At 37.6% G+C, this 16,500-nt stretch overlaps 1 protein-coding gene across 1 annotated transcript; it reads right to left on the reverse strand.

The window, feature by feature from the left end:
- Positions 1-14,957: 14,957 nt before the first annotated feature.
- On the reverse strand, positions 14,958-16,274 carry LOC116653828 (PHD finger protein 21A-like). Its single transcript, XM_032446489.1, has 3 exons — positions 16,076-16,274; positions 15,516-15,548; positions 14,958-15,231 (listed from the first exon to the last, which is right to left on the reverse strand). Exons 1-3 carry the CDS (start codon positions 16,127-16,129, stop codon positions 15,052-15,054), a joined length of 267 nt encoding a protein of 88 aa, XP_032302380.1. The 5' UTR covers positions 16,130-16,274; the 3' UTR covers positions 14,958-15,051.
- Between the last annotated feature and the right edge of the window lie 226 nt (positions 16,275-16,500).

The raw sequence follows: 16,500 nt of genomic DNA on the forward strand, positions 1-16,500 counted from the left end.
TGTGATCCCTTCCCAGGCTTCTTACACAGCTCCTGGCAGCACTGAAGGTCTGCATCAGTAAAGCTTTGGCGGAAAGAATGTTACTGTTTTTTAGAAAGGAAACCTGGATTACTTGCAATCTGCTTCTTTGTTTTATAAAAGCAACTATTATTTAACATTAAAGCAATCAATGCACTAGTGTGCTTTCTTCCACTTATGTTGTTTGCCTACTTTTCTACAGTGAGCAAAATGTGAAAAGGAAACCAAGCCAAACAAGATTTAACAGTGTTTATGAATCACACACACACATGTATGTATATATATATATACACATATTTTTTAATTTTTTTTTCTGAATTTCATGTACTGAACAAACATTAGGAATCGGGGAAAAAAGGACAACATACCCTACTGAAAAAGTGAATTGCTGATATTTTCTTCAAGAAATATAAGAAGTTCTAAAGCATCCTTGTAATGTTATATCCAAGCAAGGTAACAAAATTAATAGGTGCTAACTGCCATTAATTGATAGCAGACCACAGTCCAAAATACTAGCTTGCCATAGAGGAAGTGACTTTCACCTTGAGGGAAGGTTTTCCCTGCCAGACTGAGGTGCAGGTCTTATGTCTGAAATAATAATAATAATAATAAAATAAAATCAGTTTTTATTGGAATTTCAGAAGTTGTTAGCTCTAAAATACTCCAGAGCTCAAGAATGTGGGAAAAGATTATAGGAGCTGATTTTTTATTCAGTTTCACTCTAGCATTCAGAATACAGAAGAAAAAGTTGATACACCCATGCCCACAAGGGAGAAAACTGTCTTCCTTCCTCCTCTCCATTCAAGGTCTGTGATATCATTATTGATAAAGACAGAAGGACTGGAGTTGAGTGGTGATGTGCTAAATGTCAGAGGAACCATTAGCAAGGAATTCGCACAGGGTAAATAAATAAGTATCAGTTCCAAATCAAGAACTCACTTATGAAGCAGATCATTCAGTTCTCAATGCTTTCTGTACTTTGCTTGACTTCACAAAATCATCCTGGAGCAGACCAAGTGGATTTCTTTCAGAAAGAAAGAAAAGGGTCATGTTTCCACATAAGGATCTCTCAGAGTGAAAGAGCCAAAGTAATTCAAGAAAGGTACAAAGCCATCTGGGAGACAAAGCAACTTCCAGAGACTAGACAAAATGCAGATTTCACTATGTGATTATTCACACTATTTAGAGTGCATTCTGAATATATGTGGAAGAATCAGATTGCATCAGTCATGCCAAAGGGTAGCACCAGATGAGACAATCTCTCAAGACAATGCTGAAATATTTTCTTGCTTGCCCAATGAAAGCCCAGGATGAATTTTCTGTAGGTTTTCCTATCTAAACGAAAAGAAAGAGGGGTCTCATGCATTTTGCTAGATCAGCTTTTTTATTATCTCTTGATACACCGGTAGGGAAAGAAAATCAACTCATCCCATCTGGGAATTAAGAGCAAGTATAAATGAATTGACTTAGCTTTAAATCACCACAATGAGCAGACACATCATAACTCTAACTGGAATGTTACTCAAACATTTTAACATGTGCATCTGAATATGGAATGGCTAGTAATGACACTCCAGTAAAAAAAAATCAATTGCACCTCCAGTTATAGCTGGTAACTGAGAAAGATAATCATCTGCTCGAACTTCTACCTTTCCCTCCCAATTCCCTGTCGCAATAGCGGAGCCTTTCTGTTTTGTTCACAAGGAACCTACGAGTTTGAACTTCATTATCTTCACTCTGACATCATTTCAAACCCTTGTTTATCAAGCTCACTGGGCATTTTAATGCCTCTGTAATGTGCAGAAAACCATTCTGCCAGGAGGAGAGGACTTTTTCTCCTTAAAAAATAAAGAGGATGCTTATGCCAAAGCCCTTGAGTTTGACAGAAGCTGGCCCTTGAAACATAAATGTGTTTTTACTTCTTCTAAGCCATTTTCACTAAAAGCAAACCAATACAACAGTAACCAAAAATGTGTATATATTTGGCTGTCTAAACAAGTGCTATTACTTCAGAATAAGGTTGCAAGTTTGGATAGGCTTGTAAAGCAACCAAATAATTTTTGTTTACGACTGATTCATTGCACATTCAGTATATCAAACTAAATTCTCATAGAATTCCACTACTTCATTAATGCTAATTTCAAGCCTTTCCAAGCTGCTAATAGCATAATGATTTTGGAGCAATTGTTTCTACCTAATAGCTCCTTGACCCTGGAAGGTAAAATTTCTTCAGTGGTTCATAACCCAACAGACTGTAAGAGCTCTGTCATGTCAAGAATCTGCATCTTAATAAACCTCAGGTCATGTATTTGACCAATCTGGTGAGCAATATGCATTTCTAAAACTCTATAATTATGTATTTACATGATAGTTTGTAAAAGCCCAAAAGCTAGATGATCGAAAGATCTTTTTTAAGTAACAGTGTAATTAGTTAGTAATTAGTGTAATGTAGTTACATAAATATGTAGTAATATTTAGTTAGCTATTATTTGAACTTCCTTCTCAAAGAACAACATTTTTGAAGTTATTTTGAAAAGAAACAATCAGAGTGACACCAAAATCTGAAAGTTTAGACTTAGTCTTTACAGACTTTAGAGAACTGAAAACTAGTAAACAGTGGCTTCACTTGAAATTAGAGTAAATTAAAAGGTAAGAACTTAAGGAACAAGTCATATGTTGTATATTTGGTTGGTCTATCTAGACCTCATTTTTTTTTTTTTTTTTTTGTGAAGAGTTGCTTGGGTATTGGGGGAGTCACAATTAAACTGAGCCAAACAGAATAAAACTATATCTTAATCCAGCCAATCAAACAGTGATATCTTCTCTTTCTCGTTCTCCAAAAACAAACACACAAACAAACAACGAAAGCTCAGCTAACACTAGTAAAACTAAAAAATGTCACACAGTAGAAAGTTCCTTAAGAAATACTTCAGTGGATTTCAGGATATTGGAACATATTACAAAGTCCATCATTATCATTTGGCAACACTCACATTAATAGGTAGCAGTTAAAAACACTACAAGGCACTGAAGTGCAAAGAAAACCACCCTTCAACATTAAAAATATAACAGTACATGTATCGTCTTCTGTGAAACTATGAACTTCTTTATAAGATAACAAACCCGTAGCTATAGATTCAGTGAACTATCTCAGTGAACCTATGCCAGAAAAATTCAGACTTGCTTACTCTATATTTGTAACAACCTTGACAAAGACACTCAAAGATGAGTTTGAGGGAACGTTTATTCTGTCACTCTGTATGGGTAAACTATAGCCACTTTTGCCTTCAATTTACTACTCACTTTTAGCATTGCCTTATTGTCTGGGACTCTTGAAAAAGAATCTCATTAAGCCAAACACTGAATATACACAGGACAAAGACAGAATCAGATCCAAAGAACTTACAATTCAGCACATTTAGAAGAAAGACTTACATTAAATAAATGCAATAAGAAGTACAGAGAAAATAACCAACTACAGGTCTTTTTTTCTCTCTCTCTTTTTTTTTTTTCTTTTTTCACCAGAGAGTCCTGAAATCCTGAGCTTAAATCCTGATTTAGTCTCATAAAGAAAAGCATATTTACAAGTAACAGAAACGTGAGTTCACATTGAAGGCCTCATAAGCACTCTGAATTAAAACTCTTGAATGCAAAGGAAATCAGACTCAAGGCTAAGAACACAGACTGACACTCAAACTCTATTCTTAAATCAGGTCTTTGGCCTTTCCTGCACCTACCTAAGGCAAACATTAAAGCTAAATGTTGTCCTAGATTTCAACCTGAGTTTTATCAGTTTTATGAATTTACTTTTGTCTTTAATAATCACTGTTAGTCCTCTGTCTGTGTATGTTGGCACAAACAAGTAGGGGAGAGAAGGGATGAATCTCCAGTGTCGAAAAAATCAGCTGAATGCTGCACTCCCACACTGAGTTTGGCATACTAAAATCATAGGCTTTTCACAACCCTCAGTTATATTATTCATGCAGAATGCACTCAGCTTTCTATTGTTCCTGCTCTCATTGTTTATAAATGAGTCGTTGCTACATCTGGGGATGGAAGTTCTTTTAAGTTTCTCTTAGTAAAATTACTTCTGTAACAAGGTGCAGTACTATCACTCAGAGGTTAAAGAAGTTTCCGGAAATGTCTGTGTTTTTGGAAAGCAATATTTCCTTGCTTTATTGAAACAAAAATGAACAGCGCAACTGATCGTTTTGTTTTGGCCAACGGAGACACAGGTTCTTAATTGTTTCCTAAATGTTTCAGAAAGTAATTAAATGCTTCATTTTGTTCCTCATTACTGCAGTGTTTGCAGAAGAAATTTCTAAGTATGTAAAGAATCTTGTTTTTACATCTCACTTAAATGTTCCCAGTACTGACACATTAAAAAAAAAAAAAAAAAAAGGCCCTGAGATGTGTTTGAAATGTTGTGCATGGTGTAAGTACTATTTCTCATTATAGGACATGAAACGTGCCAGAAATTGCTGCTCCCTTCTGTTGCGGCCAATACAGCTGCAGAAAACCATGTAACACCTTTGTCTAGCAATACTGTGAATTTCATGATTTAGCTTGTTCAACAGTTCAGGCTGTCATCATTAATCCTGGTGACTGCACAAGATTCTGATGCATTCGCCAGCTTAGAGTTTTTTTCAATCCAATTTAACTTAATAAACAGCATTGCAATTGCAAAAGAAAAAAAAAATAAGTCAGTCACATGGCAACTTAAATACTTTTGGCTTCAGAGGACATCCTACTGTTGAGGTTTATCTTTATTAAAGATAGCCGCAATGCTCTTTTACTCCTCACAACTCTTTGTTTTTAAGCGTAGAGGACTTCTTTTATGCATTCTGATAAGGCTGATTGCAAATCCAAAGGTGTCAACTGACAGACTGACACCTAATATAGTAGGAACAGAAAATTGGAGTCAGATCCATCTATTCATATTCTGGAATGAAGAGGAACCTGTGTTTGGTACTACAGACTGAAGAAATGTATCAGTTTGCCCAGAAAATGCACATATAATTGTTTAACTAACGTTAACCAAAGTAACAACTCCATCTTTTTCAAAAAACAACTCCTGCCCACTGGCAAATACCCCTTGACTTCAAGAAATTGATGTTTTTAACTTTTAAATATCAACCCCTAACATACTAGCTGCTAAAAGAAGTTTAAGGAAACCTTCCCAAAGAGCAGTGTCATTATACCAACAAGCTTTCCCTTCTTCTCTGGATTCCTCTAACACTCTGCACTGTCTTCCTCCTCCCTCACCTCTTCTTGGCTGTTTTTTTTTCCTCCCCTGGCCTGATTCTGATTTTCATTACATCAATGCAAACTCTGGGTAACTCCAGTGATCTCCAGAGAAATCTGTGTCTCAATTTACAACTGCCTAGCCAGCAGAAAATGTAAATTGACCTGAATGGTATTTAGTTTGCTCATTCGTCCCTTTTATTTATAAGGAAAAAAAAAAGTCTAAATTCCAATGCTCACGCATACCTTCGGTAGTACCTCATTCCTTTACAGCGTATATTGATAAGATTGTTTTTCACTCAAAACATACAAGTAAAACTTGGTCTGCAATTAGTAACAGAAAAGCACAAAAAGTATTCATTTCAACAATGAAACTTTCAACTCTTTCAGGTCATCTGAAAGAGTGACAAGAGTGCACTGTTTTAATTGGTTTTAAAACAGCCATTATTTCTTGATATATTTGCATTTTAAGTGCCAAGTTTTGTCTAAGAAGAAAGAAAATGCTTGCAAATGTTCCTGTCACTGCCATATTCCAATTAGTTTCAGAGGAGCAAAAGGTGACAGATTAAAACAACTCCATGTAACAGTGGAGAGTAAATAGCCTACAAATCTGGAAACTATCGTGTGTGTGCACGATGAGGACTAGCACCACACAGAAAACATACAAGCAAAAAAAAAAAAAAAAAAAAAAGAGTGCATTGAAAGGAGACTGGGTTGTTTTTAATCAAATCCATGTCTATTCAAAACAGTCATATCTGAATTTCTAAGAGCAAGCAAAAATCACTGCGTATTTACCATACTAAATGCCTTTTTCATGAACTAACAAAACAGAAAAGATACAAATGAACCAATCAGGGATTTCGAGTGAGCTATCAGTGTTAGAAAAGCTAGTTTGCACATTCCAGTTGAGTCACCACAGAGAAGCAGGGGAAAAAAAAAAGAAAAAGAAAAGAAAAAGGAAAAAAAGGGGGGAAATAAATTACTGTGTGCAACTCCATCTGCAAACTGCTTCTCCCGCACTGGTATGTAATAAAATGTGTTGCTAAGATACAAGCTGCTAAAGAAGTTCATTAAAGGACACTTTAAACAAAGCTGCCAGACTCTTTTCCCTTTAAAGATTGCTTATTTGGTTCTGTCCCTTGTGTTTATAATTAGATCCTCTATACGAGAGATTGTGCTCCATTCAAGCCCACTCAGCAAAGAATGTTAATAAAATAACGTACATAAGACACTGGCTTAGGTGGTATATATTTATGGGCTACAGAGCTGCTGATAGAAATACATCTGGATTCCACTTGTATTTTTAAACAAGAAATAAAGCTTTTCAAAGTAGCTTCTCTCTAGTCTGGAGAGCAGAAATGTCAGTTTCTGTATCCAGCACTCTAACCTAACTTTTAGAACAGACAGCAAAGAGAACTGGCTTCTTGCCTGAAGTTTGGACGTTCTGAGATGTCTCTTGTGTAAGCTTTTATGTACAAGCTTTCGTTACCTAAGCTGAAATAAAGGCCAAGATTGTTTATGTCTTTCTCTTGGCAATCTTTATCCTTTTCCACCTGTATCTGAGCTCCTAGATGTGTGTTAATGATGGCAGAATTTCCTTGACCTTAACATAATAATGACAAAGGAGGTCTGTTTTGTCACGGTTTATATCCAGGAAAGTTATTTTTCTTAAAGAGGTCTTTATTTGACCTTGAATAAGATTTTAGTTTCCCTAGAAACATTTTCATGGTAGGTGTATTTTGGCTTTTGTTTTGGCTGAGGGGAGAAGAATAGGCAAGGCGTACTTTGCATTCACTCACTGTGGTGAAATTATATCTTAAGAAATAATTCCAGCATTTATCTGTTCAGCACTTAATAACATGAGACATATAAATCACAGATGAGAGTTAGTATCAGTGATTATATACGAAATGTTACTTGTCACTTTGTAACCTGCATCTCATATAAAATTCTGTATCACAGTCCCCAGTATGTATATATTTTTAATTATATTTTCAGGCTCATTTACATGCGCATATTGGCTTTCTGCCTGAATGATATCAAAGAGAAAGACCTTATGCTCACACTCAACCAACACACACACACACAAGCACATTTATACACAGAGATGCTCAAGTCTGTACATTTCTGAGAATGGAATCTTCTCTCATCTTTTTCATTCTTAGAAAAGCTTCAGTTCGCCAATAAATCTTTAGGCAATCTGAGCCGATTCAAAGCGCTTTAGAAAAATGTAGAATCACAGAAGATGCAGGTTAATCTCTGCTGCATGTCAAAAGTATCAATGATTATCACTTGGCTCATGTTAATCAAAATGTAAAGTACATTTTTACTTTCTGTAATGGTGTAAGATTTGTCAACAATACCTGAGTTTGCTCAGAAAGGTTATTCCATTCCTTCTCACTGGCTAAGAAGTAAGCTACATCATAAAGTGCCTTCAAGACCAAGTTAAATCAATGTGAAAGGCAGACAACTTAAATACTGTATAGATTTAATTTATGTTTCAAGACCAATTATATCCTCCTCTTGATGACATGTAAGCAATCAGACAAATTTTTAGATGAATGCACTGTTCTTACCACAGCCTCACTGATCAAGCTCTTAGGGCTAAAATCCAACTCTGAAAATAAGACTGCCTCACCAAAACTCAAATTAATACCACGCATTGTATCTACAGAGTTCCAAATACTTATTGTTCTGATTTTACTGCACTCACATTTAGGGCAAGTTCTCTGGTTCGCTTCCATTCAGTCAAATGAGTTACTTTGCACTTCAAACTCAGGCATATACTTAACCCCTCCACAGGTTAAAAAAAACAAACAAACAAACAAAAAAAAACCACATAGATTTTCCTATTTTTTCCACTGTTTCTGTATATTAGCCAGAAGGGTCTACCTGTACATGTGCAAAAGAACCCTGCAGTACGTATTAGATTTCAATAGATGCTTACTATTGGCAGTCGCAGGTTGTAGCTAGAACTAAGCCACATCAGCAATTTCACATGACACTTGGAAATTGCTACTACATAACAATAAGTAGCTGATTCAAAAAGAGAGAGAGGTAGAAAGCATGCCAAAGGAGGTACATTTTGGCTCAAGAAAACCATTTCCAAAAAGCAAAGTAATACCACTCTAAGTGAATAATAATAATAATTAATATATACATACATTTATATATATGCATATCAGAGGAGTGTGTTTAAGTTAAGGAGTGGATAGACCAAATATATTTCTGTTAGGCTGAAATAACTATCTAATTTAATGGCAGAAGGATGAATTTGCATTTCAATTAGTTCGATTCTTTTTTTGTTCTTCTATGTTCTTATCTTAAACTTGCAGTCCATTTTTGTACTTCTCTCCAACTACCGTGCATGTACAAATTGCCTTCTTTGACATCATGGTCACACATACACCACTTACCACGGCCTTGTCTTATTGATTTGCAAACTTCTATCTTTAAACTATATTGATTAGAAATAGTGTTGATACTTCATGTTTTGTTTGAGGGGTGGAGGGGAAAGTGAGGTATCGTTTTATAATCAAGTAAAAAAATACTGCATATTTTTATCTTTGATCACAGAGAGAAAGGATTAGAAGAAAAAGTTAAAAGTAACTCTGTATTAACATGCTTTTATATGCCTTCATGCTTTCAACTTGAAAATCAAATCTGGAATGAGATGAAAAGAGATTTTCTCTACTTGAACATACCAGAAGTGTTTAAACCGATGCAGTATCCTACCGGAAATGTGATTTTAATTCAGCATTCAAAAAACCTTCTCTAGCATCATGATACAGAGAAGAGACATTTAGAGCTATATTATGCTTCTGTTCCACAAGCAAAAGGAGCCAGTGGGCTAGGTACTGAAACAAAGTGAACTGATACAAGTATCTGACATGATAACACCGTTCTGGATCAGCCATACACAAGGCATGAATAAGTTGAGAATTTTTCCCATTGAACCAGAGCTCTAGACAAAGACTCCCTTGGAAGTATAGCTTTTAGCTTTCCAAGTGTCTACTAGAAAATTAAAACAAATTCTAACTCCAATACAGAATTCCTACATAAAACTAAAGCTTCTTCGAAAAGGTCTGTCTATCAAAGTATCTTGTACATTTGAACCTGTTTATTATAACTATATATAAGATATTTTACACTGTGTAACAGGTAGCAAATACTGCTAGTATAAAACCAGAAGTGAAATAAGAAGGTATTGTTGCCGTAATTCCTTTTTCTGAATAGACAAAGGCATTGTAAGGAAAAAAATTGCTAAATCACAGGGATAATCATCATAGCCAGCTCCTCTAATGAGGCATCATGGGATTACTGGAGTTATTATAAGAGTCATCTTATTGAAGAAATTCAAAGTTCATTGAAATCAATTGTACTGTTCTGACAGCAGGTGTTTTAAGTGGCTAAAATATCAAAGTGAACTCTTTAAAATGGTTAGAATGAATGTAACGTTCACTTTTCAACTCTTAGCCATGCCAATTGATACACTGTTCAGCTACAGAAAAGTGTACAGTCAAAGAAAAATGCTAGAATAAAATAGCATTTCACATGCTTGTCAAGCAGCTACCAAACAAAAGGTGATTCTAACTCCCTCCAGTACACATTTTCATTACAGATGTGCAATTTCCACGAACTTTAGAAGGGAAACCTAATGGAAAGCAGAAAGCCACGAGTATACATACTTCCACTGTGCTTTACTTCCAAGAAAATGTTCTTTATTATTCTTTTACCCAGTGTGAACATGGAATGTCAACATAGTATTAATGAAAGCAAAAACAGACTACTAAGTTTGCCATTATACTAACTGTATTCCCACATTTATCCTCCAAGGAGCTGAAAGTGAATTCTTTCCTAGTTTCATTCCTTCTTCAACAGATGGTGAAGCAATCAGTAGATTACTGGGTGGTTCAAGAAAAAAAGAAAGAGAAGAAAAAAAGAAGGAGAGGAGAAGGAAAAAGGAGAAGGAGAAGGAGGAGAAGGAGAAGGAAGAGGAAGAGGAAGAGGAAGAGGAAGAGGAACTGAGGTTTTCTGAATGAAAATCCAGAGTTAACTTTTACTTTGATATAGTAAGTTTGTTTGATTCTGAAATTGTATGGGTTTCCTTACAAAGTTAGAAGGACCTCAATGTGCAGAAGAACTGCCTATGTCTAATACCTGTGATTGAAAAATGTAATATTTCACCTGGGGGCTCCTCACACTGTCTCTCTTAGCTTCAGCAGGTGGTCAGTAAGGTCCTTCAAACTAAATTCTGCTAGGATTAACGTTGGTAGATAGAATTCAAGGCAGAATGAATAGGAGTGTTTTGGGACAGTTTTATACTAGGTACAACTTGATTTGGAAATGTCTTTGAGGTTTCATCTCACTTTTCACTGATGCTTATAACCCCTATTTTATTTCAACAATTTTGTAGGTACCAACCATGAAATACTGAGCTTTGGCAAATGTCAATAATTTCCCCTCTAACACATGTAAATAATGCTGCCATTTCCACATGCAGCACAGCATGTGTTTAAAAACAAACAAACAAACAAACCACAAGAAAAAACCCTACTTCCTCAGTTTCCCCAAAATAGAGATACTACACCAGTAAAATCAGACATCTTGAGCTAAATCCTTTCCAACAATTCGTGTAAGAAGTGTATTTTAATTTTAAGTATAACACTTTCTACAAACAGGCTTTGTGGTGATCACCACAGGCAAAATACAGTCAGTGATTTAATTTCAGATATACTACCCAAAAATACGGTCCAGCAATAGCACAGGCTGGGATAGCCTGCCTGAAACTAATGTTGATTTTCTGCATAGATAGTAAATTATCGTAAAGAAATGAGGCAGTGCACAAGTGAATGGCACATACATAATGTCTTTCAGGAAGACATATTTTTATTACTGTGCTCCAGGATAGGCTGACTGAATTCAGAGTTCATCATAGTTGAAAACACAGTAGCCCACCTGCTCTCATTGTTAATTTTTAAGACCTTGCTTACTACCTAGTACTTATGTCAGTAACAATTAACTTTCGACTGGAAGTTAAAGGTATATTTATTTGTTTATCTTGACCTATTAATTAGTAAGAGACAACTTTCAAAAATTAAAGAACACTTAATGACTCTGTAAGGACATAAAGAAAGCAAGATACACATGCCACAGAGCACCTCTTGTGTGATTTTAAGACCAGTGCTGGCTCTTATGATAGCCCTTTTATTTACACATAAATGCTTGTTGCTTGACAATTTAGATAAAAATGTTACTGCTGCTCTGCATGTGCTGTAGATTGAAGGTGTAAAACCACTGGACCAACTAATGGAGTCTTCACACATCATATCTTGTTCAAGAAAAGGTAACCCACTTTCAAATGCTATTACAATTCATCAAAACTATGGCATATTAAGAATGGACTTTGAACAAAAATCTAACTTCTGTCTTTCTGAATAAGACACCAAGTTACACACTGATTTAGGCCATGCCTTTTCAATAATAAAAATAATGGTTCCAAAATACTTTGAAAATATGAAAACACATTTTTAATTCCATACTTCTCCAAACAGTCACAATAATACACACACGCGTGCACACATATATCAGTGGCGTATTAGGAATCTTGAACTAGGCTGCAACTTAAAAACCAATTGTGCACATAAGTTTACTTCATACATTTACCTAAGGTACCAAAATTTGAGTTTCACATTCAACTCTTTCTGGCTTTAATTTAAGTTCTAAGGAGAGGTAATACTGCCACAAATGCTAACATCTACAATGAAAATTTGATAAGTAGAGGTACTGAAAGGTAACACTCAGCCTTGCTGTGTTTCTAACAGATGTGAATGATGTGATCATCCATTCATTTTACTATCTGTTTCACCATCCACACATGCATTTTAATTGAAACGTAATTTGAGAATCTTTTGTATTCAGCACATGCACAATCAAAGGTATACAATATTGAGTTATGAATTAGTTGTGCCAAAACAAACTGGGAGGAAGGAAGAAGAGGGTGGGGGTAAGAAGGGAAGGAATGTAAACACATATGGAAAAACAGTCTTCCCCCTTTCACAGCCCTCTTCAAGTTACCTTAGTGTTTTGATACCCACAAATCCGTGAGCCTGAAACTGCTAAACATCTCCAATACTAGACAGTTTGTTGTCTCAGTCCTTAAGACTCTCAAGGACTGACAGTTCATTTGTAAGCCAGTATCCAAAAAGAAACTACTAATAATACAAAATCTGCAAATTTGCTTGATGGTTTAGAGATTTGGTCGCAAGCTAAGACCTCCAAACTCATTTCACTTGTGAGTCAAGAAAGATTCCATTTTAGACCTCCAGAGGTGGCAGTCTGGAGCAAGAGAACATCACGTCACCAGCTAGGCTCTATTTATAAGCTCTTATTGCACAAGATACTGAAATTGGTCAAAGAAATCTAAAACTAGGGTTTTGCTTAAACATAACCTGTTTCCTGCTAGGTCAAATCTGCTGTTCATAGAATTTCAGTATTTTATGTTTAATTACAACATACTTTATTGATTTATTTATAAGACCATGAGAAAGTCAAGTCATAAATATACAGCAATTGTTTACTAGTTAGTTTGGATTAAGCATAAATAGATTGTGCAAGCTTAGCAAAAACCTTTCGCCAAGCTGAATCAGAACATTCAAACTGTATTTTCAAATGTGTCTCTCTGCCTTATCTAAATTCCAGCATGACACATAATAAATAGCTTCTCATTTACTATCATCATAAAAATTTAAACAGCCTTGAAACAGTTGCTACAATACAGGGGAAAATGATCAAATGTATGTTCTAAATACCCACTTAGAACAGTAAAACTATTTCCATATTGAAGAAAGAACACATAAAGATGCATTGTTGCAGTAAAGACTGCTACCTTGTTTAGAAGAAATCTTCTACTCAGTATAGTAGTATTAGAGTCAACAACTTGCTGTTTTACACTGCCAGAAAAAAAAAAAAGAAAAAAAGAAAAGAAAAAAGAAAAAAAAAAAAGAGGACTAACAGCCCTTAGCTATCACGTAGTGTCAGATTTGCTTTAAAAAAGAAAGTATCTGATTTGATTCTATACAGTGATTAAACATCTTTGTGCTCTGCTGAGTAGGGTATTCTATCCCCTCCCCCCTCCAAAAATGGCATCAAAGCAATCAAAATGGTAATGTTCAGCATGAATGGGGCCCCATCCCCCACCTTCAAACTCTGCAGACTTTTCTCCATGTTAGAAGAAACCAACACCCCTTCCTCACAAAATGGAAGCTTCCACTACCAAATTGAGAGTGCTGACAAATTCTGATTACAATAAACTGGGAGGAAAAGGGTGACATATAATCACCATCACCTATGGGCATGGATTAGATACCCGTGGATCACTTTGCAACTTTAAGAACAACTCCAGGAAAAGAAAAAAAAAAAAAAAAAGTGGGGGGAAGGGGGAGGGAGGGGGGGCGGGGAAGACAAAAAGAAAGAAAGAGAGAGAAGGAGAGAGAGAGAGAAAAGAAAGAAAGAAAAAAAGAAAGAGAGAGACAGAGACAGAGAGACAGAAAGAGAGTGAAAGAGAGATAAACAAGGAAAGAAAGATAAGAAAAAGCCCGTGAGGTCGCACACGTGCCCCCGCCTCAGCCCCCTGCCGGGAAGGCGGCCGCCCCTGGGCTCCCCCCTCGGGCGCTGTCCGCAGCCGTGGTGCTGAAAGAGCTGCTGCATTCCGGAGGAACAGCGTTCTCTCCCTCCCGCCACCGGGAGACGAGGGATGGGAAAGGAAGCTGGTCCTGTGCTGCCCGAGCTCAGCACAGCCGCACCGAGCCAGGGGAGTCGGGAGGAGAGCCAGGAGAGCCGAGGGGGGGGGGCGGGTGTGTGGAGGAGGAAAGTTCACCCCTTGGGGGAGTAGGGGGGTTAAGCCAGCAGATCAAGCCTGCAGATCTCATACTGCCTTTGTCAAGTGCCCTTTCAAGCACTGGAAGTGCTGAAAGTGGGAAAGGGCTTGGGGGGGGAGGGGGGGGAAAGGGAAGACGAAGGGGGGAGGTTGAACAGGCGAGTTATGTGAGTATGAGTGTGAGAGCGTGAGCGCGCGCCCGGCGGCGGGGCCGCTGTCCGCGGTGCTGAAAGCCCGCCGCCCCCAGCAAGTTCCCTGGCGGGGTGGGAACCCGCGGCGACAGGGGTCACTCGGCACAACCAGGGGCAGGAAAGTTTGGGGAGGGCAGGGGGGAGTGGTGGTGGGAGGCAGGAAGACAGGTTGCCGGTTTATTTTGTTCTTCTCCTCCGGTTTTTTCTTCCCCCAGTAGCTGAAACAGGTTAATCTGTTTTTATTCCTATTTTTGAAAAGGGGNGGGGGGGGAGTGAAAGTGCCTAAGTGAACTCGAATCAAAAGCTAACACGTCAGATCAGACCAAGGAAAGAGAAAGGCAAGTGGGGAGGAAAAAAAAAAATAAAGAAGAAAAGAAATAAAATAAAGTGATCAATAACAATCAGTTTTGTAATCAAACCCAGAAATGGCTCCAAACCGGGCTCCAGCCTCCTTGCTCCCAACTCTTGCTCTGCATATCACGCAGAAGTGCACAAAGTAGCCCAAGACAGGAGGATTTTCCATATTCCTAAAACATGTCGACCAACTCAAAATGGACGCCTCTTTTTTTTTTTTTTTTTTTTTTTTTTGTACGCTTTAACTACTGCTTATCTTTTTACTACTAGTACTAAAATCATCCTTTCCCCCAGCAAGACACACAAGAATCTGATCTCATTTTGAAAACATGCATTTTCTTACTTTACGCTTAGGAAAAATGGATGCTATATTCCCTGCTGTTCGTATTTTTCAGCTAACACAGACACTTTTCGGATGTTTAGAAAGTGCATCGTACAAACAAGAAAAAGCAAACAGAACTGAATCGATCTGTTCCTTACTTGTTTCTCATTAAGAGCTGCTATCCTTGATTGCCTTTCATGGATTTGTTTCTTAAGATCCCCGTTCTGCAAAAACGGCAATAAGATGCATATTAAAGGCAAAGTGGAAACTAAGCCCTGTAATGAATAAACTTGCGATCTAGAAATTGTTCAAAGGCAAAACCGTTCCATCGCAGCCGTACAAAAGCATGCACACACACAACACACAACCTTAGTAAGAAAGCTCAGCACAGACTACAAAATGAGATCTCTTACTGATAAAGTTTCTCATCCTGCTGTCCCAGCATAACTGCGCTGATTATGGCAGGGATAAAATACTGAAGAAGAGAAAAAAAAGGATCTGCATTTACCTGTGGATCTTGCTTCATCTGTGCAATTAGTTTCTATTAAAAAAAAAATAAAATAATAATCACCCCCGAAAAAGGAGGAATTAGAAACTGTTTCAAGTTTAATGGATTTTTTTTGAATGTATGTATTTGTGTGGACGGGGGAGGGAGGGGGGTAAGGAACAAAGAGGCAAGTAAACACTGCGAGTCAGTTTCAAGCAAAGCTCATAAATATTCAAGTCTCGTCCTAATCTCTCCAGCACACACACGCACACGCACACCCGCTCACACCCGCACACACTCACACGAGCCCCAGCCGCAATGCTAACTAACTCCGGCTCCACGGTACGCAAGGAGAGGACAAAACAACAACGGCGCAACCCCCCGAAGCACCCCGCAACTCGGGCCAACAAGCCGCCAAACTACTTTGCCCGACTGCTCGTCATTGCCGCGGGGGCCGGGGGTCCCCCCACCGCAGCCCCGGCCCCGCCGCCCCCCGCCGCTGCCTGCAGCATGCAACACGGGCGGCCCGACCCGGCCGCCGGGCGAGGAGCGGCTCACGGGCATCTCGTGGCGTTTTTTACCTGATGACATTGGATTTCCACTTTTAACGCCTCTTGCAAGCTGTGCAGCTCCATCCCCGCAACTTGCCGGGCACTTTCCTGTCACTTTCAGCTCCGAATGAAGTTGTTTTTGTTTGTTAGTTGGGTTTGCTTGTGTTGTTTTGTTTTGTTTGGCTCGCTTTTTTTTTTTCTTTTTTGGTTGCTTTTTTGTTTTGCTTTTTTTTTTTTTTTTTGGCTCCTTTTTTTTTTTTTTTTTTTTTTTGGCTTTTTTTCCCCCCTCTTTTTTTTTTTTTTTTTGCACCCAAGCAGCCACCCCTCCCCCCCCAAAAAAAATAAAAATAAAATAAACAACAAAAAAAAGCTGAGTAAAAAAAAAAAAGCGAAAAAAATTGCAATAATAATATATATATATAAAAAAAAAAAAGCGATAACAACAACCTAAAGAA

The sequence above is a fragment of the Coturnix japonica genome, chromosome 1 (assembly GCF_001577835.2).
Source record: "Coturnix japonica isolate 7356 chromosome 1, Coturnix japonica 2.1, whole genome shotgun sequence".
Lineage (NCBI taxonomy): Eukaryota > Metazoa > Chordata > Aves > Galliformes > Phasianidae > Coturnix > Coturnix japonica.